Below are 27,650 nucleotides of genomic sequence, written 5' to 3'. Positions count from 1 at the left end.
AACTAGGCCTTAGAACTGTCATCAGCTTGATTGTCTGAGACTTGGGACAAGCAACTGCATCTACAGAAGAGAACAAAGAGAGCGCTTTCAACCTACATATGGGAAGGAGATTCCACTACATAGCAGTGGTAGATTTAACCAAAGGTAACGTTCATGTCAGGACATATTTTAAGTGAGGGACACTGTCCTACAGTGAAGTAGAGGGGCAACACGGTACTGTTCAACACGGTACTGTTCTAAAGTTGCTTTAAAATTCTTCTTAGTTATTTCTCAGAGTAAGAAATTCTGGAAAATACATTTATTAAAAAAGAAAACATGCAGGAGTGCTGCAAAAAGCGTGCTACACAAACAACCTCAGAGGAAAAACAAACAAGCAGAATGTCCCAGCAACTGGAAGCTAGTTATTAAAAAGCGGTACAAAAAGAATACAGGGATTGTGTGGATTCCTGTCCCTTTCTTTCCATCATAGGTAAGGGCTGAGGACCATGGGGATGACCCAGAAGAAAGTCTCATAAACACTGTCTTGCGTCTTACCAAAGCACTTTGTTGAGCAGCCGGTACATGCTGCCCATGCATAGGGACCTTTAGAGGGACATACCGTGCAGCCTGCCTTCGGGCAATGCATGTACTCCCTGAAGAGCTCCTGCTGGAACTCTTGCTCTTCCAGCTTCTTTTCCCCATTATGCAGTCTCCCTGCCATAGTTTCTCTGTCCTCTTCCCTAGACTTGTCTTGGCAATCAGAAACTCAGTTTAGTTTATCATCTTCGAACTTCCATTTTCCTGAATGCATTTTGTAAATTCCTCTGTCCCTTCCCATGTCTCTCTAGAAGTCAAAAAGCAACATGTTTTCCTTGTTTTCCATTTGTTGACAGGAAAATTGTCAAGAATCACCACTTATGTTGCCAGACATCTGATCAAATGCTTCAGCTAGGGAGCCAGAATTCTCCAACTGTGGCCTTGGTAAATTTGTAGCATCTGAAATGAAACATAGGAAAATGGTTAAGAGAGACACTGAGAAACTGCAGCAAACTTTCTATACCGAGGAATTCAGTACAAAAAATACCTCTCAGTTCACAGTTGATTTTCAGAGCCTTTCAGGAAGACACCCTGTCCTCAAATTCTAAGTGATAAGGTCATAATCATAATGATCTCCTCTGTCACCTTTGTTTCTTTGGGGGCGAGGAAGGGAAAGGAGGGCAGGCAAATGTATCAGGCTTGTATCAGAACGTGTGAGTGAGTAATTGCTCAAATGAGTCAAAGGATAGACACCACAGACAGACTCGTACTGGATTACTTTCTACGGACAGTAAAATGCTTCAAGATAACCTGCATCTGACTGTAGTCAAGGAAGGAAGTCCTGACGGAATGACTGTGGAGGGAGCAAGACTGGTGAGTTTGCTCTTGTTCTTCTCTCAAAGCAAGATAAGCAGTGTGCCTGAGCTGAAGACAGGAAAGCAAATCCACACCAGCATCAAGGGAGATCAGGATTCTACCGTCAGTGCCAACCTAGGCACTTGGACACCTGCGTCCTTAAAAAACAAACAAACAACGAAATCTTGATAAACTAGTCCTGTGATTTTGGGTAAATCAGGGCTAAATTACATTGTTCACCATTCTGCTCTGAAATTTAGTCTCTTGTTGCTTCAGGTTGTAGGCTGGTTTCTAATAATAACTACAGTTGCGCCAGAAAAGTCAGCCTGAAATGTTATTTCGAGCTGTACAGGTCTAACATCCTATAATTCAGAAGCAACACATGAGCCAAACCGTAAGTTCCCCATAGCTCTCTTACTGCTTGGGGCCTGACAGCATCCACTCAAAAAAAAGGGGCGTGGAGTTGCCACTTCTAGTATAAGAACAAATCATATGGATGGGTGCCTTCCTTCTCCATAAAACACTGCATCTACCCATGTTATGAATAAAATAGTGGCACATACATGAACCCAGCCACCAAGCATGCAGACAAAGCCCAAAGTTAAGAAAAACAAAACAAACCACGGCAGTAACATACCTTGTGTAGATTCCCTTATTTCCTGAGCTTCTCTCCTCCCAAACCCACTTGGCTGCTGTCTCTGGAGTTTCTGTCTCTACAAAGAGATCTGGATGCCCAGCACAGTCTCAGACATGTCCTAGTCTGTATTCAGATCCTGAGTCTGAATGGAGTATCCTTCTCTTCTCCCAACAGAAAATTTATGGGTACCCTTCTTGGTGCTGATTCCAAAGTGCCAAAAGTGAGGCAGGATTTTCTTCCATGTCTGGGAGGTCTACTATCATCCCAGACATCGTTATAGTGCATCTTCAAGTTCTTTATCCTCTCTTGGTACTGCCCCAGGAAACAACTGGTACACTGATGGACAAGGTGCTCTTATACTTGGCTATCAGAGTCCAACAGACACTAATACCACCTCAATGTCCTGGATATTCACACATGCTCAGTGTTACCTACATGAGGCCAGTTTGCAGGTATGATCGTTTCTTCTGAGAAATGTTCCAAGAACATCTTGATAGATACAGACAAATCTGTACATAGCGAAGACTTCCAAAAAAAGTATCACCTCAAGTCAATGGAACAGAAACTGGACCAGAGAGGAGCATGGTAGATACTATGCCATGACTTGATGTCCGTGCTTGAGTTAGCCTTGACCAGAGCAAGAATAATTCACACAGTAGTGTGACTGTGTACCACTGCTAGCAGATGCAGATGTAGTTCAGTACTTTCCCAGGAAGAGGTCCTTACATGGGTCTGCATGCCAAAACTCTCGAGTGTGAAAATGATGTAAATCAGTATGGAACTGATCAGTACTGATAGGAAATCAGTGTGTGACAGCATGCCATAAACCTTCTTTTCAAAGGTACTAGATCAGCAACAGCTAAGCACACATACCCAAGCACTTCCAACAACAAAAGGGAAACAGAAATCTGTAAAAACTGCCATCAGAAGCCAAGCATAAAAGGCAGCTCTACAACATAGACTCTTTTGTCTAAACCCTCATGAATGGGAACTATTTTATTGGACATTACACTCAGATACTATACAAGAGCAACACTGAAACTCCCTCAAAAATGAAAAAGAAGCATGAAACACACTCAGTGGTAAAACGCTCAAAACCTTTCTCCTAACAAGGACACTATGGAAGGCGGTGAAGCTAGAAAGTTTCCAGACCAAAATGGCAGCCCAGCTTTTGAAAGGTGAGGAGATAAGGTCTGAACTGTGACTCAGGCCTTGTGAGAGTCCACTGCAACTGCAAACCTCCTTAGTCCCTGCAAAATACCCCAGATCCACTTCTACCTGAGAGAAATCAAGACCAAGAAACAGGGCTCAGAAAATGCCCTTTCCTCCAAGCTCCTAGCATAGCCCAAGAAACACACTGTTGTGACTCATTTGATTTGTGAGAACATCCTAAAATGCAGGCTGTTACAAGGAAACATGAGATTGCTCTCTGCAATCTAAACTCAGGAATATACCTCTAGAATTTATTAAAAATCAAATCACATGTAAATCCAGCATATAATACTTTAAAGAGAATTACATATGACTAGAGTGGTTAATAAGTAGATAAACAGTGGAGAAAATCTTCTAATTCTAGCTCAGATCTTCAAGCAGTACTCCACATTATCAATTTGCCTCTCACTTCAATGTTAATGGATTACAAAACAAATACACACAAGATCAAGTTAAAGTGAAGAACCCACTGTTTTTAAATAAATTGAGTAGGAAACTGTTTGAAAGGCTATCTTGTAGGTTTTCATTCTGTGAAGACAGTTTAGTAATAGAAAAAAAGCAATAGCTAGGGAAGACCCCATTACAACATATATACAGTATATATATATTTATATAGTATAAGCACTTGCTGAAAGCATGATGATGGCTCATCTTCTGTTACTTTAGCATGGAACCAAAAAGAGTATCAGTTGGAGAAGCGTTGCATACAACTGTCTAAAGTTTCTTGTGCATTCAAAGGTACTACAGGTTCTTCTTTGTACAAATTTTATGTATTATGTATCCATAAAAGCAATAGAAAGATTGGAAAGTGAAAGAATAAATTTACACCAGCAATTTTATAAATAAAATCACTGCTAAAGTTTATTCACCTCTGCTACAGTATCAAATGAAATCAAATCTGCAGCGTGTATATGGCAGTAGCCAACACCTGAAACTTCAGAGAAAACAAAGCAAAACTCCTCTACTATTCCACAATACAAACGTCCATTTGTCTAATACTGTACATAGAGAAAACATTTCACTGATAGCTGTAATAATACTTTCATACTCTGAAGTACAGGATCTAATTACCATCAACTTAATTAAAACTAATTTCTTCTTATTGATTACTTAACTTTCTGACGTTGCTCTAACCCTACTGCCTTAGGGAATGTTTTCAAAGGTTTCCACCGATGTTATGACTTTTTATGTTAATTAAGCTATTCTGATTAGTTTGCCCTTTTGAAAGTTATTCTCAATGCTATACATCTGCAAAGTGGCAAATGGTAGAGTTTAAACAGTTATACAAGTTCAATCATTTGTGGCTTTGCTCTTTTTTCCCCTTCCTTTCCCTTTGCCCACTCCCTCCACCCCTAAGAAAGCTCATGTATTGCAAAAGATCTGTATAGAAGAGTTTCCAAAATGTGTGTCTTTTTCACAACTATCCATACAGTTAGTGAGCTGCTTTGTTCCCACTGCTCAATTTTCCTGACCAAACAGATGTGAGACCCCAATCTAACAATCCTTTTCAGTCCTCAAAGACTCTAAGTACAAGATAACCTTACGTGAATGACTAAGTTCTATTAATTTTAGTGGATTTAAACTCAAACCGCATGAAAAACTAAGCAGAAATACTTAAGTGTTTCAAGCAGATGTGGACAGGCTTTGCTTAACTTAAGCCGAAATCAACAACTTGGCAATAAACTACCCCACGAAATACTAGACCTCTGTTACCCATAACTAAGAGAGCAGTTATGAGAAAAATTAAAACAACATCATCTCCTTATGCTAATACTTTAGAAAAGTTGTATTTCATTTTTTATAGTCTTTACAAGACTAAAACAATTCCTACATACTCAAAATTGAGAGGAGAGAATGATATTTTTTTTTGAATTATAATTTTTTAGTTTTTCTTTTTCATTTGCCTGGCTGCAAGCTGAACTAATTTGGCAGCGCTCGAAAATAATTTGCACATTCTTATGCTTTCAATTAATATCTAACTTTCAATAATCAGCTAGTTTTGCCAAAGTCTACTACTTATCATGCAACCTAAATCATCCAAATCGTAAGTTATTCAAAAACCAAAAACTACCCCACTTTTGTACACTGTAGTGTCAAATACAGTATGAAAGAAAAATTACTTAATGGACCATAAAGAAAAACTGAACAGCAAGTATACCCAGATTCTTACTTATCTGCAGAACTTCTTTCAAAATCTTTTATTTTAAGCCTCACATAAAACTTCCAACACAAACGCTTACATAGGAAAAGCGGGGATGTGATAATGTAAACAATTCTGCTTACTTGAAAAGCACTTTAAACCCCATCAAACTCACAATAAATAGCCGGACTGCACCACTGGTAAAAAAAAAAAAAAAAAAGAAGAAGAAAAAAACCCCAGCAATACACCACTAAACAGAGCACTAAAAATCCTCAGAAATGCCTTGAAATTCTGTTGAGATCTTAACTCATATAAGACTGACACACATGCTAAAGGGAAGCCAATTGATTATCAGTCAATACAAGCTTACCTGCTTAAGTGCTTTCTTTGTGTGCTGCTGGAAGGAAGATACTAGCTTGCTTTGCACTGGTGCATTAGTAAGGCTCGAATCACGATTGGAAGACATTTCTTCAGATGTCTGCTTTGGGCAAACTTTATAAAAAGAGAAAGAAAGAATCAGAATACTGTTATGGGGGTTATCTTCCCTATATCTTGCAAAGTCCTGAGGACAGGAAAAAAAAGGCAAGTGCTTGGGAAACAAAAAGCTCGCTCTAAGAAATTCAACTAACCTTGAGGTCCAGATGAGCTGAAAATCCAGCCATTCTAAATAAATGCATTGCTTCACAAATATTTGTACCTCATCATACCCTTTCTGTGCAGTTCTGGAAGCCTTGCATATTTTGCCTTTCAGGTCCCGAAAGTAACTGAATTAGTTTAACTATAGTCTTCACACAGAAGCTAGACAAAAATTATCTTCCTCACCAAGACATTTTAATGGATTACTATGTGTCTAAACGTGTATTTATACAAGAGACACTGATGACCCTGTGTTCTAGAAATATTTATAAATATGTAACTTCATGCCAGATTGTAATGGCTTCTTAGGAACCAGACTCATCTATTTCATAAGTACTTCTTGGTAAAGCTAAGAACACATGCTTTCCTGTTTAATGGGTAGACTGGAATATCCTGCAAAGAGGAATGCTGGTCTCTCAGGTAATACACACTGCTACTTGTCAGCCTTCTAAATAACACATGTTTTAATGAACAAATACTACAGTACTTGCACTAAACAGCCTCTTCAATACATGTTGAGTGAGACACAGAAAAAGTCTCCTGGTTAAAAATAAAAGGAAATATGATTATTTAAAAAAAACAGCTTTATTAAACACATATGAAAGCTGTGAAAATAGCTGGAGGATCCTATTAGCCTTGGTAGTCAGCAAGCTTGACTAAAAGGGCTGTAAAAACCTTTCCACTCTTAATGCCTTGCATTACTATTACTCTCACTAGTGTCCTAAGACAGCCCAGCTAAAACAGCATTAGCATGGATCCAGAAATTCAGCAGCTTTTTTTCCATTCTCCTCTGCTGACTCAATTCAAGTCTGTCTTCCAGCTCTGCTCAAAGCTGGTTTGCATGTTGACATACCTTCTTTATAATGCTCTGCAGCTGTATGTGGTTTTCCAAGGTTTGCCATACTTCGCACACCTATCAGAATAGTTTGAAGACACTCAAAGCAGCTGCACAGACACGTGCCAGAAATAATTTTAGCCCAATGTTTCTGTTTGCCTGTGGTTTTCTCCTCCCATCCTTCAGTGAGCAGACACCTGAAGTAGCATTCTAACTCCCTTGCCTTTAGCTATGTTTCATAGAAGAAATACCGTAATGATTTTTTCTTTTTGTTTGTAAGAAAAAAAGATAGAATAGAGACAATTTAGTTATCAATAATTAATGGCCACTGTAAGATGCATGTGATATTAAACATTTGTTTTCACACTGAAAGAAAAAAATAATTAATACCTACCTCACAAACAGAGAATACACTCTGTTTTATGGCATTGGCATTATGGCAAGATAATTTTCATATTAGATTAAAAATTTTCATTAGCAGATAAGACAAATCCTATTTTGTCACAAGATTTATAACTGATATTTGTCACTTTTTTCTCTTATACTTGAAGGATTTGTTGAAATATACAAAGAAGCTGCAACAAAAAAAGGTTCTGAGTTTACAGCATCACTTGGTTTGGATCAACCTTCTCCACATGATGAGCAAAGCTTACTATCAAAAAAGACAACTTAAAGGAGCAGCAAAGTGTCAGCAGAAAACAAACAATAGCTGGTTTATATAATCTAAATCACTGCAATAGCTAAGCTCCTGAGCCAAAGAACACCTACACCAAAATAAAAACCTGACATTTCAAATTACACAGCTTTTGTCTTTTCTTTCAAAGAGAATTTTTTTACTGTTTTCTGGCAGTCTGAGAGTCAAAGAACTGAAGAAAAAAAACAGAAATAATGTGAGCACACAAACCCCAGAGTTAAGGAGAGAATGGAACAAATTTAAAAATGCCTAAAGAATGGAAACTGTTATATACTTAACTGTCCCTCCTAAGAGAGGATACAACATGACCTGTCATAAAAAACCTATTCCTGTTCTCCAGGAGGACTGCAACCCCTATAACCTTCTTGTTCAAGTGGGAAATTCTGATTTTCATTACTCTGATCTAGGACATTGTCCAAGAGGCTCCCCTATTTATTTTGGTGATAAAGTTCATCCTGGAGAGGTTTGGCAACACTAGCTAATGATGCTCTCAACACTACAACCGTTAATGTCAAAGTCGCAATACAGCACAGGAAGAAAAATAAACATAGCTCTATACTGATGTTGAGCTTTCAATCATTTTTCTTTTAACAATAAACCCTGAAATTGTGACAGGGTCTATTAGAGGCCATACTTCTTATTTCTATCATTACTTCAATTTTACATAAAAATATTATCAGTTTATTGGTTTCTTTTGCTTCTGTTTCTTTAAAGCTTTGACAACAAAGTTAAACCAAGGAACAGGGATTGTTCTAATGGGTGAAGCAACTGGAACTGAAAACCACTGAAACAATAAATAGCTTTCCATCCCTGTAATCTCTTCTGCAGGTACAGAAGGAATACCTCACTCTAGGCTGGTTCAGTTTAGTGCAACCCAAGCCTAGTTCCTTCAGAGATTTGAAAACCAAACTTTTTCCTGCAGTCTATGATTAAAGAAATAGATACGTGAGGCTGAAATCCACTGCTTCAAAATTTTAAAATGACACAGTGATTAGAGAAAGTCAACTTCATTTATTAACAACAAATGATGCTTCCTTTCTAAAATATATTTTCTACATTATAAATATTTTCCTTCATATATCTAGTAGCTTAAAATAGTAAGAAGCGATTTTAAATATTGTTTTCCATGTTTTAATTAGATTTCCATTTCCATTTAAAACCAGCTGGATACGAATCATGGCTATAAACCTAACCATCTAGTAAATAAGAGATGTCATTGCCTATTTTCCAAAAGTAGAAGATATAAACATTAAAAATCTAAATACATTACGTTAATTTATATAATTGCTTAATAACTTACACAGTCTATTCACTTTATTAGCAAAAAATAATACTAAAATTGATATACAGGCTTTATTTAGAAGATAATCAAGATATGGTTTACAAAGCAATATGAATTGACTTTTCTGTAGGAAATGAAATACAAATATGAGACAATGAATAAATTTATTCTTTTAAACATGTTCTGCTACTTGATGATTTAAACCAATCTGTGCCAAAATCTCACTACACTACAATGCCTGTGACCACAGAAAATTGTATTTATTTATTTGTTCATTTATATGGATAAAGTCCAACTGCTTTTCTCTGAATGGGTCAGAAGTAAAAGAAGAGGAAAATATGACAGAAAAATATATAAGTATTTGAAATAAACATTGATGATCCTAGTCAAAAAAACAATGCCTGAAGAACAGAGCAGGCATTTCTGCTATGGAAACCAAAGAACACACTAAAAGAAAAACAAATTCAAGAAGAGCCAGTGGTCTGTGCACATACATCCAACTTTGGAAAGCTGCAACTACTTTGTCCGTAAGCACTGAAGATACATGAATATTATAAGATCCACGTTTGCTTGAAAAGCTTTATCAGAAAAGAATGCTAAAAATAAAACTAGATGCTGGGGAGGAGAAAAAGAACCCTGAAAGAATGCAACAGATGAAGGAAAAATATTTGGGTAGCAAATAAAGAGGATTCACTGCTATTGCTACAGTAGAAAAAGAGAACAAGAGCAGTTTTAAGCCTACAGGAGGCATTTCCATTTAGTGGAGAATAATTAGGCTCCATTCTTTAAATCAGCTTCTTCAAGGGCCAGGACTGAGTGAAGGAATAAAGCAAAAAGCAACTGTTAAGCCATAAACTGCTAGGTTATGAGCTGGAAGAGCAGCTGGGTTTCTGAAGATAAGACCTCCTTAGTGAGTGTTCAGAGAGTGTTAACATGAATGATAGAATTAGAATTACTTAGCAAAAAAAGCATGTTAAAAATATTTTTGACAACCTCCATTTAAAATAACTTCCTCTGTTCCATTTTCCCCAAGACCAATTTCAGTAATTATAATGAAAGGCTATCATTTATAAAAATCAGCAATGCTATCTTTTAATTTCAAATTTTACAGGCTATCTCTGTAATTTTTTTATTACCTTTTACCTTCCCCATCCAAGAAATATGACACCTCCATAAAACATATTAGAAGATGTGTTCCTTCAAAGAAACAATTTTTATAGGAATACAACTTAAAATTATTCTGTCTCACTGCCACTGAAAGTTATGAGAAATAATTATAAACAGATTTATGTAACTAGATGGACAGAAAAATTCCTGGAGTGCTTTAGGGGGCTTATTTTCCCAAAATAAATAGCACAATTAATTCTGATTTCAGACAGACCATACTGATTTAAAATCAAACCAGTAAAATCAACAGCAGTTCACTTCCTTCTCTGTTACAGAAACCACAGCAGATGAGAAGGATTGTTTACTAATGGCCACATTACAAAACACAAATTAATATTGCTACCATATGCTAAAGAGTAGAGTATACCTCAAGCATAAAATGTATGCACACACTCTAGAGATAGGAAACTTCAGAGAGAACTCCCTTAGGAAAACATACACACAAAATCTCTCTCTAAAATATCCATAAAATTCAATATTTTCTTTGGGTGACACAGATCTATACTTGTATTGACATAAATGGTCACGCTTTGCCAACACAGATGTATCAAGTAATTCACCTCCATCACTCTTTGATCTCTAGAGCCCAACTTGCAAAATCTGAACAATTCAGAACTCAACTGTTGCCATCAGCTCTAGAAAATGAAAACCAGTTTGGGAGTCAGATAATTGTACAAGTTTGCCAAAGGAAGCAAAAACAGATGCATATATCAAGGGCACTACTGTGACTGTAATACTCTTTTTGAAAAGCAATACTAGCACTGTGAAATGATAAATAATATTGAATAGTATTTTTTGGAAAAAGACATCAAATATCATATCAGCTTGGTAGCTTGCACTGAATCACATTATATTCTCGGCATGCTTTTGAGCCCAAACATTTCACACAGCTTTGAAAACTGTGAATCTTTATTCCAAAGGAAGTCAACATTTTCCACTAAAAATATACAGCCTGTCATCACTTAGCCACCGATATCTTAGGCCTCATTAACTCTACTGTACAGCAAAAAAAGCAGATGAGAAATATCACCCCCTCAAGCTCCACAGGATCTTCTCTCATTCTTATGACTCCATTGCTCCAGTGGCAATGAAACAAACAGAAGTTAAACTCAGTCCTGGGTACAGTATTTTTATTTTATAGCTACTTGCGGGGAGATGAAAAAAAAATCCACCAAAACAAAAAAAAGTGGAAAACTGTCTCTGTCTGATGTGTCATCCAAAACTCTGTATGTTCGAGCTGCTATTCTACTACCACCCTTCTGCTTTTAGAATAGCCTATCCCACATCCAGATGTTGCCATGTGCAACAGACATATTCAGCAGAACCACCCAATATTATTCACAAGAGACGAGGATAACAGGTTTCCCTGAATTGCCAGAAATTCCGTTCCCGGAAAGGAACTGAACATCTAAATGTGGACTCAGGTTTCAACCAATGCTGAATATTCATTCCTCACTACAGGAGTTATCCTAGTGGCTTCTTAGTCCAAAAAGCACAAGGTGTTCAAGAGCACAGTAGCTACAAAGGTAAAATTTCAGAATTCAGCATGATTCTGATCCTCTATCGTCCATCATTTTGGCTACTATCTCTAAGAAAACAGCCTAAGAAATTAATTCTGATGTTTCATGTTTGCAATTGAAGAACTTACAGTTTTAGGAAGTGCTGAAAACCAGTGTGTCTCAAGAGGAGACATACATTGCTCATATTTGGGCAAACATCAGAACCTATGTTTGGGCTGGGGAGGGAAGTCGCCCTACTGTAGGAATTGCTACCTCCTCCACAGTTACATCGCTGTGCATTTCACTGGCTTGCGAGAAGACAATTTTTAATCAACTGCGCTCCGTGGCTGATGGATTAGCCCTGGCTTCAGAAACCCTAGGGACAAATGCTTTTTGAGAACAGAACATCCTATTGATGGCAAAAGGATATTATAGTCGTCATCTTTCCAGGCAACAGTAATTGGGGTTTTAATTCTTCTACTGACTGCATCTTTACATGCTGCCCCTGTATTTGAGGGAAATGGAATTTATAAAAAGATATGAGACTGCTGGAGAGGAAGCTCTATGTACAGAAATCCTATTCCACACAAAATCAACTGTAGTGTAAAGAGTTTCTTTAACATATGCCTTTGGAGAAGGTGGGGTGTCAAAACCAGGACATGGGGAAAGGAAGATTTCTTCACAACATTTGAAAAATCCTGAGGTGTGACCATTCCAGTTGTCAGTTTAGCAATACCAATGTGGAGCTTTTTGCAAAGTCATGTGTTTATAACTGTGAGGAATTTCTGTATTATTATGCTAATAAAATTGTTCAGTAGCCTGCATTTATACTGGGAAAAATGTGCCTGCTGGGGAATAATGTGATTCTTCTCTGTTCGAGTGTCAGCTGGTACTTTTTACTCCGAAAGCTGAAGACTGTCATCTAAAATCCCACAGACTGAGGCAATTGCTTAGCGTTTCATCCTCGCTTCCAGCTAACTTTAAAGCCGCACTTTTTAAACTCTTGCTCAACAATTTCTGATCACTCTGTCAGAACTGGGGCTTCTGGACTCTATCACAGTGGCAACAAGAGCAAATAAAAATGCAATCAATTGGGCAATTAAGAATACAATGTGCAAACAATGTCCATCCTCATATGTGTAACACATACTAAGGCTGAAAGGAGACATTGTATCTATTGACCTTTTCTAAAACACAAGTCAGAGAATTTCATAAAGCGTTTTTTGCACTGAATCAAATGTTATTTTTATGTCACAGAATATTTTCCTGGAAAAAAAAAAACCAAACAAACCAGCTTTAGTGTGAAAAGTTTAACTGACAGGTATCTTGTTAGATTTGGTCTGCTAGACCAAATATTTTCTATAGAAATACCTTTTCTCAAGTATTTACAAACTGATCAAGTCACCACCTCATCTTTGATAAACTAACTAGACTGTACCTATTAAATTTCCCAGAGTACAGGAGGTATTTGTTCACTCGGGAGTTCTTATATGTCTTTTCTAAATCCTTTTCTGTTTTTCTTAATTCTTTCTTACAGCTATGAATGCAATACACTAGTAATCATTTAACTAGTGCTGTACCCAAAGGAAACACTGTGCCTATATTCTTTAATCAGTGCCACGAGAATTATAGTCCAAGAACTGCACTGGACTAATTAGCAAAAGCATCTCATTCACGTTCAATTCATTTTCTACTGTGATCCTGAAATGCTTTTCAGATTTACTGATTTATTGAATATATGTTTCCACTGTGCAAATGTGACCTTTTTTCTTCACTTTATAAGTCTAAAAAAATTCATGCTGTTCAACTGTAATAATTTACAAAGCAATCAAGAGGGGTCTCAACATTGTTATTTATTATCAATAAATTTAATCAAGAAGGATTTTATACTTTTCAAAAAGTACTGACAAATATATTGAATGAAGAATGGTCAAATCACATCCTCAAGAGAACAGCAAAAATACCTACTGTGGATGGTGATTCCTACCCCTTTGCAGATCTAATAATTCGGAATTTTCAATCCACTTAAAACTGTCTGCATTTCTCAGGCATGGTCCTGTTTTTAAGCCATGCATCCTACAGTGTAAGTGACATCACTTATAGAATTCTACATATGTATCAATAGATACCTTTAACAACAAAACTTTCAGTCTCAAGAAAAGCTATTATCAAACATGTTTGACAAAACTATGTTCTGTATCAGCTGACTGATATAAGGTACACTGTCTTCAATTCTTATTGATCACATCCAGCATTGGCCTTTCTATATGCAATATAGACTCTACTGCCATCCCATTTACTCTTCTTAAATATATCCACTGCATGACATCAAAAAAATTTAAAATGTCTTGTTTTCAAAAAGTTAAATATATCACAGTTTTCCAAGATCTGTTAAAGATGAAACATGAGGGAAAGTTCTCAGCTTTAAAAACAATCTAGGTGTAATTTACTGCTCTACCCCAAATATTTTAAAATATTTAATTTTAGCAGCTGCTTTTTTATGCCACCACAAGTGTTAAAATTATTTTTATTACTGTAAACTGTGAAAATAGTATGCAGCCTCCTACCAGTCAAAACCCAGCAATTTTCTACTTCTGGCATTCTGGCATCCTTATTTACATCCTACCACTCCTAAATGATTGCCAGGTTTTTGCCATGATTTTTATTTGTTTATAACAAGTAACACCAACTTTTGCTTTCCTGTCTGTAACTGTATTTACACTGTTTTTTACCGCTGTATTCTTCCAGCGACTTAGGGAAGTGTACATCAACAAATTGTCTGAGTATCAGACAGGAATTGTTGAAGAACTACAAATACATATGTTCACTTATACATGCAGTATATAGTACAGAAGCATAAAACCACTGCACGTGCAGAGTCTGTTAACTTATAGACATAATACATCAAAGAAAATGAAGAAGCAGAGCCATTTAATAATTCTTGACTTTTGTTTTTCCACTGAGCTTCAAAACTTCACCACTAGATCCACAATAACCTGTCTTAGGTAGTTCTGTTACTCCTATCACTGAGCATTTTGTGATTTTTCAATGCCGCAAGCAATACTGAAATAGCAGTATTGGTCCTGTACAGGTGCGGCATGGAAGCTAAGTAAGTTGCTCAAGATCAAAAAGGAAGTCTGTAGCAGAACAACAACATGAGCTGAGCTTTTTCACGTCCTAGTTGTAAACAGGACACCCTCTCACCTATACGAAGTGAGCCAAAACAGTAAGCTGCAGTCAGCAGTGGGACAGGTTGTGAGGGGGCAGCAGAAGAGAAGAACTGATCAAGGAAAGGTTTATTTCAGAGGTCCTGGGAAGCTTGATTTTTGTATCAAGCATTCACTTTATAAATACTACATGAGTGTAGTTTTAATAAGAATATTAATTTCTATTACTTGCAAGTAATTTTAGGTGACTGAAGAACCGTGTTTTCTTTATGAGCAATTATTACCTCTCAAAAAGAAAAAATATTTCTAAGGTTGCCCTTTTCCAGTTCTTGTAATGTTTCAGTTTGTCATTATCTCAGAGAAAAAAAATGCACAGGGTTTGATACTTCAGTGTGTCTTTATGTCAACACGGCACTCAGGAGAATCTCTGCCCAAAACAAAAAAAAAAAACCAAACCTTTGTCCTGTGCCCAGAACTCTACTGAAGGACCAGCCCCACATGCCCACAACTGAAATCAGTGAGATGTCTATCCGACAACTGCAAGTCTGAAGCCTGGTAAGGCAAATTACTCTTTAGCTGTGGGACCTAGAACAAAAAAATTGTAAGCCAAAAAATTACCTAGACAAAACACACCCAGCAGTACTACTTGTTGTCTTTTACAAATCTAAGTCAAATAAAGGCACTTGGTGTTCCTGATTTCTTTATGAGGCCAAAAAAGAGAGGGAGTCACTCAAAAATAGTTCCACTGAGTACAAAACATTACTTATACTGTTTAGAAATCACACCATGAAAATCTTAAGCAAACAATACTTTTTATTTTCCCAAAATATGCCCTCTAATATTGAAATTAAAACACCTACCACCATTTTCTTCTCCATTATTATTGTTTGTCTCAGCCATTTCAGTGCCATCTAACTCAGATTCACATCCTAAATCCAATGTTCCATCAGTAGGGCATGTTGATTCTTCTTTCTACAGTTAAAAAAGAAAAAGAAAACTAAAATTAACAAGAAAAAATCAATCATGATCCTGCTGCGTCTCCGAAAATAGATTACTGCAGTGTACTCCCATGCTTACATTTCAAAAAACAGAATAAAATAAAATATGCTTGTGAGTTATTTCAGAGAAAGACATAAAAACAGACCTTCATGAAGCAACTTGCAAAGCAAAAGCAAAAAAGCTATTCTGTGAAGTCATAACATACTCTTTTTTAAAAAATGTCAAATAAAATGCAAGATCTTCCACTTTTTTTTTTTTTAAACAAAAACGGACTGGTTTGGCTGTTAAAAATCCTAGTTTTCCAGTTGTGTGTCCATAACGCTGCAGCAAAACACAAATCCTTTAATGTTTCTTTTCTGCCTTTGCCTGTTTCCTGAATTCAAATAGCTGAAGCAACCTGGAGCTCACAAGCATGGGAGTGATTGTGAATACCTGGATTTGTGCCAAGAATATTTCCCGATTTAAAGAAAAACAACAGCATTTGCTTTAGTAAATTAGGAAACAGAGAAAAAAACCTATCAATTGAATCTCAGATACAGGATTTTTAGTTATCGGGAGCAGGCAAATATATATGCTTTTTAAACCCTTACATCAAATAAGTCTCTCATAAATTACAAAAGATTGTCCCCCAGCCCAAAATTTTAATTGACTACATTTAGACAGCCAAAACATATTATCTCACTTTCTTGTTTTTCACCTCTGCCTCACATTCCTCCACTCCTATTGTGAAGCCCCTCTAAGTTTCATCGTGTACAGCAAGAAAAAATTTCCACCCACAGAAACCATCATATACATACCAAAAAAGAAAAATAAAGAGGAAAAGGAATAAAAATAGCATAAAGGCAAAATTCTATCACTATAATTATATTCCTTCTCAAAAGCAATGATGCAACCTGTAAATTAAAAGCTGATTTATATTAGACTTGCAAATACTTTTGCACTATTCAAAAATCAAACATTAATACAATTACTTAATGAGAAAGTCAGTGATCCTCTTGAGCTCACTGCTCATAAAACAAAGGCCTTTCTGTGAACAACTCTGAAAAAGCAGCATTTTAGCTAAGCTACATGTTTTTTATACCATATGCCAAATTCAAGAACGTGTATATGCTTTCTAGGATAAAACATTCAATGTTTACTTTCATTATAAATCCTTTTAAAAGACATCTGAAAGCAGTTAGAAGGACTATCAGGTCATTTCCTCTCCAAAGAATCTAATCTGTTTACCTTTATATCTATTGAGACATTCATAAAATGGATTAATAGCGCTATGTACTTTCCATATACAAAATTTAAACTTACTTTGAGAGCATAGAGTCCCGACTTCCCAGGAATTTTGAAGAATGTTCCATCACCTACACGAGTGTTAGTATGAAGCATTGCATTCAGGCAAGCTAATGGAGAGGTTCCACTGAAAAATAAAATTGTGCAGTCCAAGATTGAGTGCCTCTTGTAAAACTATTCCCTCAGTCTATTTTTTTTAAAACTCATGCTTGCCTGGCTTTATTTTGCCTTTTTTTTTTTTTTTTTTTAATTCTCTCAACCCTGAAAACATCTACATTACAATAACAGGCCAGTTTCAAACTTAATCATATGCATCTGTCCCCTAGGCTCGAGGCAAAAAGTCTGTGAATTATAATTATGCTTTTCTTCATACAGCAACCGGCTCCACATTCTAAGAGAACCAAAGTCCAAATATTTATGTGAAATTACTTCGTAAATAACACCATGAAGCCTCATTTTTAAAATGTTACAGACAATGTGGCTGCTGCACATGAATGATCAAAACAGTACCAAGTTCAAGGGCAGCTGCATCCCATAGGATGAAAGGCAACAAAAGAATAATAAAGAGCCCAGGAAGAACACATTTAAAATTAAAAGTGATACAGTTAAGCCTTCTTCTGGCTTAACATGGTCAGCATGCATTACTATACATAAATGCAAGAGCATATGTGCCTTCTATGAAGCCCTATCTTTTCTAATTAGAGTTATTTTAGAGATTAAGAGATTGACCTACTCAAGGTAGTAATTGTAATATGACTGTGGAACGCGTGTTAAGGGACTATTTAAAAAGAAACACAACACATTAAGAATAAAAGAGTACTTGTACAGAGATGTCTTTGTAATATATGCATGTTTACATCAGAAAAAGAAAGCAAATGTTTCTACCCTAGCTACTCTTACACTATTCTGAAAAGTTGATCTAAGAAATGGTGGGGAAGAAGGTAGTCATAAATTGTTTTATTTCATTTTAATTTAAAAATTAAAGTACAAGATTTATAGATGTACTATCACATCTGTGTCCCCATTTACTGACTAATGTACACGGTGTACTCGGGCACTGAATCTGAAACTGTGCTTCTTCCCTGGGGTCCCTAGCCTGCACGCATGCTTATCTTTAGCCACGTAAATATATTCCACTTGGTTAAGTGGAACAACACCTGTGCATTAAATTAAGTGTGTTGCTAAGTATTTCAAGATTAATTATATACTCAACTATAAACCAGGAACAGGGCTTCAGAAGTCCATCAGAAACTACTGTTCTTTATTATGCAATATTATAACACAACATCCAATCTTTGTTGAAAATTGCATGACTGATCTTTTTTTATAAATAAAACTGGACTGAAATTGTCATCTTTCATATGATGATGCTTTCTGTTGATTTCCATGGCTCTGTTACAACAAAATCAATCCTCACTGTACATGTATTAATTGAATGGCAAGATGGATAGTGTGTTAATTGCTCTTCCGGTAAAAATTAAACTATAAGGTGTCCTCAGGACAGGAAGTCCTGCCCAATATAATTTATTTGCTATTGGTCACCTAATGTATCACACTGCTACATCTAAAATCAAAAAGTATGGGTAAAAATGCTGCTTGTTAAGAAACACATCATATATTTAACAGATATCTATTTTATGAGTATTCTAAATATAATCATGCAACATGAAAATTCTGACAAGTTTTTGTTGTTTTTTTTTTCTTCCTGCAAATAAAACTAATTCCACATCTGGTTTTGATGTAATACCATAACAGAATACAAAACTAAATATGGTAGAAACATAATGATACTGCTAGCAGTAGCACAGAAAACATAAAGAGATTTCATTGAGTTTAACGATTACTTAAAACAGTTTTGGAATAAGTAGGATACTTCTCTTTACACATTGTCCTTATTGTATTAATGTTTGACAAGCAAAGACACAAAGCGTTTAATAGAGCAGTTCTAGTTGCGTAATTTCTTCCATATGTTAACATACGTAACGCGAAGCAATTTCAACTCTCACTGTCTTGGATCTTTTTAGTGAAACATTATCACAGATTAAGACTTTCTCTGCAAGATAGAAAGAACTTGCTGACTCTGCAGTGGAAGACAAACTCAATATATCAATAAGAAACAAAACTGTGTGTGCATGTATGCATGATTTGTATCCTTCTCCTATTCTGATGTACGTATTCTGGACTGCACACTTATTTTTAGATATCATTAACCAATTAAAATGATACAAGATGAATGAACCCAAAATAGAGGATTTGGCAATATCTCATGACCACTACTGTGCTCACAGCAGATATCTTAATCTTCAAAGTCTAGCCAACTGGCAAGTGGACAATAGAAACTACTCTCTGACTTACAAAGAAATCCGTATCAGCTACTGAGCCAAGAAGTACTTTAACTACTGTTATGCTTGTTTCATACAGATATCTGCAATTCCTAAATAATTTGGCATGCAACCAAAGGGCCATATCCATCCTTCTTGTAAATTGGACTTGGGTATGTCTATAATGAGCACAAAACAAACCACACAAGATACAAAAGAAATAATAATCTGGACACTGGGGTGGGATTTGAGTTAGCAGCTGAAACTGAAATTCCATGGTGTCCTTTCTCACTGCTATTTTGACCCATGTTAACCAATGACTTGCCTATTCTTCTGTCAGCACGGGCATCCTTAATACACTATTAAAATTCCCAAACGTTACCCATAAGGGATGCTGGAAAGGCTTGCAATATACGCTATCACAACACATGGCACTGCGGTTAGAAAAGCCAGCAATCAAAGATCCCATGATGCAGACTGATGTCTGAATCATACAGCAGTTTCTGATGGATCCATACTACTTATTGCATGCTTTCTAAATTCTCCTACAGCCTGAGGACATATTCGTTCTGCTCAGAGCTGCTGGCATGTATTAATACAGCAGCCAAAGACTGCCAAATATAAGGCTGAGTATCTTTGAGTGTCAAAAATGGCACAGTTTGACCTAACTTCTTGAAACACTCCAAATCAGTTCAACTTTGATTCAGTTAAATCAAATTGGATAAAATAATATTCTACTTTGTAACTTGATATCTGTGAATTTTTAGAGCCATAACATAGTTTAAACCAATATGCTGCAAGTTAAATTGCCATAGTCTACATGCAAGGAATATGTTTACCATTTACAGCCTTCAGATGCAGAACTTTCATACTATTTATCACCTTTTGGGTGAGACTGCTTTAAACCATTATGGTATTCTAAAAGTCATTCATACATGGGAGTCACCCTCTGTAGCAGTTTGTCTTTAAGATTGATCATTTTCTGGTCGTATGTTTATTTTATATACATATATATCTATACATACATACAAGCAGCATACCCGAACCCACACACTTTCAAATACATTTAAAAAATTAAAAGTTACTTACTTTCTGTAAAGGTGATATGAAGTTACAACATCCAGCAACACAGGAAAGAGAAAAAAGTTACTGATTAGCCTTCCAATATAAAAGTTGTTAATACAATTTGATCATTTAAAAGACATCAGGCTTTTCAATGTTTCATAAATGTCTTTCCCAGAATCACTATAAGTTGGTAGCATTCAGCGCATCCTTCCAAATATAGTCACAAAATTCCCACACATTATCAAAGCAAGCTTCTCACCCCAACTTCCCCAGTCAAAAGTATCTCCAATATTTTGTGATTCTGGGCTCCCTCTACTGGTCATGCAGCCAGCGATACCTAAATCATAACGCCAGACTACAGTGTCCCTAAACACAAAGCTCTGCAAAAATATGTAGGAGAAGTACACATTTCAGTTACTTTCTCCCCTGCTACCCTCCCCAAAACCTTACAAAAATCTGTAAAAACACCAACAAAAACACTACTCATTTTTATATTGTAAACTTCTCAAACACACAGTTTTGTCAGGAAAACCCTGAAAACTTCTATGGTTATACTTTTAATTCTAATGGTCTTTGCTAGACTGCTTGCCAAGAGAAAAAAAAAAAAAATATGATCTTGGCAAAAAAAAAGGTTTAAATATGGAAAATAAATTGACTAAAGCCAACCTGTCCAGACAATATGGTGTGGCAGCCAGTGAAAGTTTCCTGACGCTATGCAGACAAGGCACCTCGGGTCCTGTAGCCGGCAGCATTTCAGCCACTCAGCCCCCCAGCATGCAGCGTAGCCCCCTCCCAGAGCTTACAAGGGTCCCTGATATGTTCCCAAATCGAACAATGACTGCTGTAGGAGGAGCACTTAGCTATCATAAATGTGATGAGTATTTATTTGTTTAAAATCATCTGCTCATTTTATACAGATCCATAAATAGGCACAAGGGAGCAACAATTTTTCCTCCCCGCTGGAAACAAAGTAAACCCAAAAGGCTTCAGAACTCATTTCTAGACCTGATATGAAGTCATACAGAATAAAATACATTTATAAGGCATGTAAGTTACACCAGTTCCTGAGTACGCAAGTGTGATACAGATAAAGAAGATAAAACTTATGAGGGAAGGTTGTAGAAAACACATTTGTGGGGTCCAGAAAACAAGAAAGTAAAAGAAGGTGTAATTGTAATTTTTCAGAAAAATGCAAAAGTCAATGGAGATGTGTTCTTCATGGCCACCGGGAGAAGAAAAAGGAAGTTCACAGATAGTCTAAAAGTGTGAATGTAGCTGTTGATGTTTTAATCAACACCAGAATGGAGCAGGGAAGTTTGTAAAATGACCTTCATCAGAAGATCAAATACACACTAGTCCTGGCTGGTACATATACGGGAACCTGTCCCAGTGTTAGCGTTTATATTGAATGATCTCTTGAGCATGCGTCCAGCACTGTATTCTAGGATTCTTTCTCTCTTTAATAAATCCAAATTTTGTTTAAGCCTGAGGTTAACCATATACCCTAAGTATACTTTTTCCAACATACATGGCAGCCAGAAATGCTGAAGAATTGACTAGGTATCTATATGGGCACTGCTTGCTGACGTGTTTCATAGAGCAATGCATGCAGTACTGGATGCCCAGTTTGATGCAGCCAAAGAAGCAGCTTTCCCACAATCTTCAAGGAGCCGTGTGCCTGGGGTCTTGCTATCATGTGCCAGCAAAACGTCCAGACTTGCCTTACAAGATTGTAGCCGTGACCTAGCTTGGGAGCGACACACAAAACCCACCAGGAACCTCAGCAGCAATCCCAAGACAAGAAGATAGCTGTCCTATATATCAAGAAGACAGGCACACTGCCTCTGCTTGACTGAGCTGGCAGTGCTGCAGCAGCTGTTAGTGCTGGGGCCGAGGCAAAGCTCTTCCAGCCCGGGCTCAGGAGGAAGAACCAGGAGAGGTCCAGTGAACAGAAGACTGAAAAACACCCCAGACATTACTGTAGCCAAATGTTACAGGCACAGGATCCTTCCCTTGGCACAGAGGCAAGGAGAGAGCACAGAGTAAATGCTGAAAACAATGCTGATGAGCGCAAGATTTCCTGCCAACCATCTACAAACTTTTCGGCTAGAAAAGCTCCAAGTTAGTCTAAACAAATCAAATCACGTGATGACGAAGTCTCCACTGTCTTCCCTGGTTATTTTTTAGATCCCTACACAGGAAGGCTGCAAAGCAGTATATTTGCTTTCTCATCCAATGTTAAATACAGACTACGTGTTCCAGGTAAAATTTCATTCAGAGTCCTCCTTCTTTCAATAGACAGCACAATCATGGACTAAACATGCTAATCCGAACTAAACCAATTTAAATTATCAAACGGAAAACTTGATTTGAACAATCAATTTAAATCTTGCTTTTGATTTTTTTCCATTTATTTTCCTATTGCAAGGCTAATTCGTTCATCACTTGAAATTAAAATACCCCAATCGGCAAATAAATGGAGCTTTAATGTAATATTACTTTTTGCTAACTGGGAGACTATAAATGCATTCAGCAGTTATCTAACTTAACTTACAAAAATTAATCTAAGTCATATTTTCTGATGTTAAAATAGCAATGACATCTTATTTACTAAATCATTACAAGTGTACTTATTAAGTCATTTTTGGAAAGAAACTGGAATTTGATTAAAGGATTGGCTTTTAAATGCTGAATGAAAATACTCTAGATGTGTTGGATATAAAAGGAAAAAAAGGGAGACTTTTCAAAATATTACCTATCCAACATAATTTATTAAACAATAAAAACATTATCTTTTAGTATGTGGGTAGTAGGTAGCTAGGGAACCATCTCCTATTTTTATATAAAGACTAGTGAAACTGTAGAGCTGGTAGATCTCAGCCTCTCACACTAAGTTTTTATTCATAAACTGGAACAGGAATAAAGCATTTTACTTTCTGAACTTCCAGTTGCCTTCTTAATTTTAAAGGGACTATTAATGAGAACTACAGAAAATACTCTTGATACCTACAGTTGGTGTGACTGTCAAAACTACTTATGTTCTGAAGTTTTAACCACTTAAATAATAAATAAAGTCATAATAAATAAAGTCTTAAGCCTTAAACAGTTGTTTCCTAAAGTTTTATAGGAATTGAAGTGCATACAGGTAGAATACTATTTATAAAGTTTGAATAAACTATATTTAAGGTTTATTCCTAATATAAGCTCTCCCAATTGGATCTTTAAATGTATTTTAAAGGATTAAAAGAAATTTCTTACAAGAAATATATATATATTAAGGGGTTTTAAAATCATTTTTATTCATGTTAGCCGAAATTAACATCAGGTTTGGTCTCATTTGGGCAGCACCCTAAAGAAAATTTTTACATCTCTGGTCCTACTTACGCTTCACATGTGGCACCTGACTTTCAGCCTTCAAATATCACAAACACAGCTCCTATTCTTGAGCAGAGCAAGTAAGCCATAGTCTCACAGACTGCAAACAAATCCCAGAAGATTATAGGGAAAAAGACCCATTTTATATATATACTACTGACATCACTTCATACTCAACCCCTGTATAGATTTCTTGTTTTTCTAAACCAGATGAAGACAGAGGCAAGAATATTATTAGTATGATGGGAAAACAAAGACCAGTACAGACATGCTAAAATGTAACACATCCATCATAGATACCTTGCGTCTGTCTCACAAGCTGGCAGAACCTACCTATCAGCTTTCACTGAAGTTAACCAAAGTAGTGAATCCCAAACATCTAAAGCAGAAGAACGTAGAGATGGAACTTGAACCTTGCCCGTTGCAGCTTGTGAGGGAGTTACAAGCAGCTGGAATCACAGTTGACTAAAGTGTCTGATATATTACCAAGAAACTGAATCTTTTCATTATCCTTCAAATGTGACATAGTCTGGAGCAATACTGGAGAGAAATTCAACATGGATACCAAATTCAAGCCAGGTATCATGAAAGAGTATTTGTTGCATTCCTTAGCGGGTAATCTCATTTACAAACTCACCTAGCCTGGTTTTACATTTTGAATTCACCAAACCTGGAATCAGGAAAGGAGTTGGAACTGGAGCTGCTTTTACAGAACTAACAGGTGTCCTCTATCTCTTATCAGACCGCGTTTCAAGCATTAAACAATGCTGTCTCTCCTTGGAGGAGTGGCAAGCAGCCACCCAGAGAGACACATAAGGATTATTCAAGTCTTCTGTGAAAGAATATACATAATAAACAAATCCTGGAGATTATGCCACTACCCTTAAGATTTATTTCTGCCACTTCTAGGATCCTTCTACCCGAACCAATCTCCCTCTGGGCCTTTTGTACATCTACATACAGCCATTGTGTGCAGTGATTACTTGACATTAGCACACACAATAAAGCACAAACATAATAAACCTCTAGCCATACGTCATCATGTAAAAACCAAGGTGGACAAGTGAATAAAACTGCTAGCTGAAGGCAAACGTGACAAAAAGATGTCATGGGGATGCTGGTAAGAAAAGGTTGTTTTGTTTCTTTATTTAAGAGTTTGCCAGACTGGCTGCATTCACCCAGTCAGTCACAAGTGACTACTGACGACACGATCTAAGGTGATAGTGAGGTTTCTTGGTAAAGCAAAGCTCTCATGCATGACTATCCATAAACTTTTTTTCTAAATACCTGTCAGTAGCTAAGAGTTTGGCTCACTTTTGCAAATGATGGCACAGACTTAGGTTTTTTCCACCTCTTAGCTGTATTTCAGTACTATGGTATATTTGATCTCTTTTTTTCCTCAGAGGTAAAGACTAGTGAAAACATGTCAGATCTGCCCTCTGCTCTGTACAATGGCCTTTGATAGGCATTTCAGTCTAGTTCAGCATTTCCACCCTTACCTTCAGAGCACTCGGTGGTCCAAGGCCACGGTATATGAAGCTCTGGTACCCTACAACACTGATAATGAATCTTTTTGATATCTAGAGCAAAGTGCATTGTATCTCCTGGTGCTGGCAGCCTGGGGAAACTTCTGATGGTGTCAAACCTGGTGACAATAGCCACAGTAATGTTCCAGAAAAGAAACCAAATGGAGCTCATCTGTGGTGAAAACAGAGCTTTATTACAACTCATCTAAAACAATAAAATGAAAAGCCTCGGGAACAGAAGTTCATCGCAAATCTCAGTATTCCTTAAGCCAGTGAGGCTTTTCTGTAAAATTTTTTTAAACCATTTTCTCTCACAAGAATGCCTTTACATACAAAAGTTCCATAACCTGTGTAAAATTTAAAAGTGTTCCTGAATAGAATTTTGCAGAGTTATTGCCATGGATTTTCCCCTGAAAATATTTTTTCTCCAAAAAAATGTTTTTGAAGGAAAAATTTCCTACGGAGATACAAATTTACTCTAGGTTTATAATGTATTTAAAAACAAGGTGCTAGCAGTATAGCAGGTAAATTTGAGAATTAAAAATAAAAAGCACACAAACATATCATACCAATGCCAAACTATACGCTGTAGACAGAAAGATACAAACATGTTTTCCTGAAATTTAAATACCCCTACCCATTATTTTTGCTGATTACCCTTGCCCTTTGTCAGCCATGCCTCTGAGTAGATCTCTCTGAGTATCCTGAATGTTCAGAAAAGTATGCTTGAAACACCATGACACCTCTTTAAACGATATTCACATATGGCAACAAGCATTCCTTGACCAGAAAGGAAATGAAAATAGAAGTTTTATAGAGAATGTTTACACTTTTCTGTGTTCCCTAACACCTGGGAAAACCCCAGGTTTTTCTTCTTTGTGAAGAAAAATCTCAAAGAAAGGATATATAGTAAATGCATCTCTGTACTTTGAATCCTTACCATTTTGTTAGATGTAGTACAAATATTACAAGAAAAAAGCAATGCTAACAAGAAAAAAGGCATTTTAAATGTGTTTTTGAAAGACACAGGCAAAGATTAAAGAGTATCTTTTGAAATCACCCTAAAAGAAAAATACTTCAGAAAGAAAATTATCCCAAAAGAACAAGAAATCAGTGTGCGTCAGAGATGGTCATGACAGCTAAGGTGTCCTCTGGACTGAGAACACCCTCCTCATTCAACATCACTTGAAAGAAACTATTTGATTTCTTTGTGTAACAAATTCTTATACTGGTCAAATAATACAGTTCTCTCTTACAGCTACCTCCTATTTAAGAACACACATTTTTTCTTTCTCTTTTAATAAAATATTTCCTTTTAATAGTTTTAACTGATTTCATTAAAAAGCAGTAGTACATTTTTCATTTTCTACTTTAACACCAATGATCACCATGAAGGACAAAATTATAAAGAAAGGAAAAAAATGAATTCCTGCCACATGAAAGGAACTCTGGAGTAGAGGTTAAAAAATGGCTTTTTTAAAGAAACCATGGTTTTGATATATATGATGTCTTATTTTAGTATCAGATTTCACAGGCCCTTGTGGGTTTTAAATACATATGTTTAGAAAAATGAAGTAATGACTGTGCTACAATCAAAAATGTACTAAACCCAAGAACAACATTGCCACAAAATGTGCAATGTATAAAATGAAAAAAACCACCCCACCCTTCCAAATATTCTTGGCTTCAAGATGGGTGAAAGTTACTCCTCAAAAAAAAATTAAGGTGGAAAGTAAAGTGATTATGCTGAACAAGACATAGTCAGTAATCACCGAATGCCTTTTGGCCTCTAAAATTTAATCATCCTACACAAGGGACCTCTATGAAGTTATCCCAAGTTCTCTTGTTTAATTTGGCTTTTTAATTGGCCAGTCTCCACAACTTTCTCTGTAGTGCTTTAAGAATATCTTGTGTGTGTTACTGAGATACAACTGGTTAGTCAAATGCAAAATAAAAATACATCCTGCTCCACCCCACCCCCCCAAAAAAACCCCAACTTACGGCTATTTTTAAGAACATCCAGCTTCACCAAGGTTCACACATTAATATAATCATCACCTAATTTACATTGGAAGGAACTTCCAGAAGTCATCCAGTCCAACCTCCTGCTCAAAGCATGGCCACTTGGATCTGGGCCTTGTCCAGCCAAGTTTTGTGCAATCTCCAAGAATGGAGATTTCATGGTGTCTCTGGACAACCTCCTCCCGTGCTTAACTGCTCTCACTGGGAAAATATTTTTCTTAGTATCAAATCAGAATTTTCCATGTTCCAATTTGTGTCTGTTGCCTCTCATTCTTTGCTTCTCATGCTGTCACTGTGCAACCTCCAAGAAAAGCCTGGCTCTGTTTTCTCTACACTCTCCCATTAGTGAGCTGTGGACTGCCATGGGATCCCCCTGAGCCTTCTCTTCTCTTGTGTGAACAAGCCCAGCTCTCTCAGC

General features: G+C 36.6%; 1 protein-coding gene across 1 annotated transcript in view; it reads right to left on the bottom strand.

Annotated features, from left to right (window-relative positions):
* The window catches only part of ASXL3 (ASXL transcriptional regulator 3), a 131,804-nt gene that overhangs the window by 55,187 nt on the left and 48,967 nt on the right, over positions 1 to 27,650 (bottom strand). Inside the window, exons 3-5 of the mRNA XM_075706121.1 lie at positions 16,942 to 17,050; positions 15,501 to 15,612; positions 5,731 to 5,852 (exon numbers count right to left, since the gene is read on the bottom strand). Of these exons, the coding sequence (XP_075562236.1) occupies positions 5,731 to 5,852; positions 15,501 to 15,612; positions 16,942 to 17,050 (343 nt within the window). The remainder of the gene's footprint in view (positions 1 to 5,730; positions 5,853 to 15,500; positions 15,613 to 16,941; positions 17,051 to 27,650) is intronic.

This window comes from Pelecanus crispus, chromosome 2 (assembly GCF_030463565.1).
Source record: "Pelecanus crispus isolate bPelCri1 chromosome 2, bPelCri1.pri, whole genome shotgun sequence".
Classification (NCBI taxonomy): Eukaryota; Metazoa; Chordata; class Aves; order Pelecaniformes; family Pelecanidae; genus Pelecanus; species Pelecanus crispus.
This window is presented reverse-complemented; position numbering and strand designations above follow the sequence as displayed.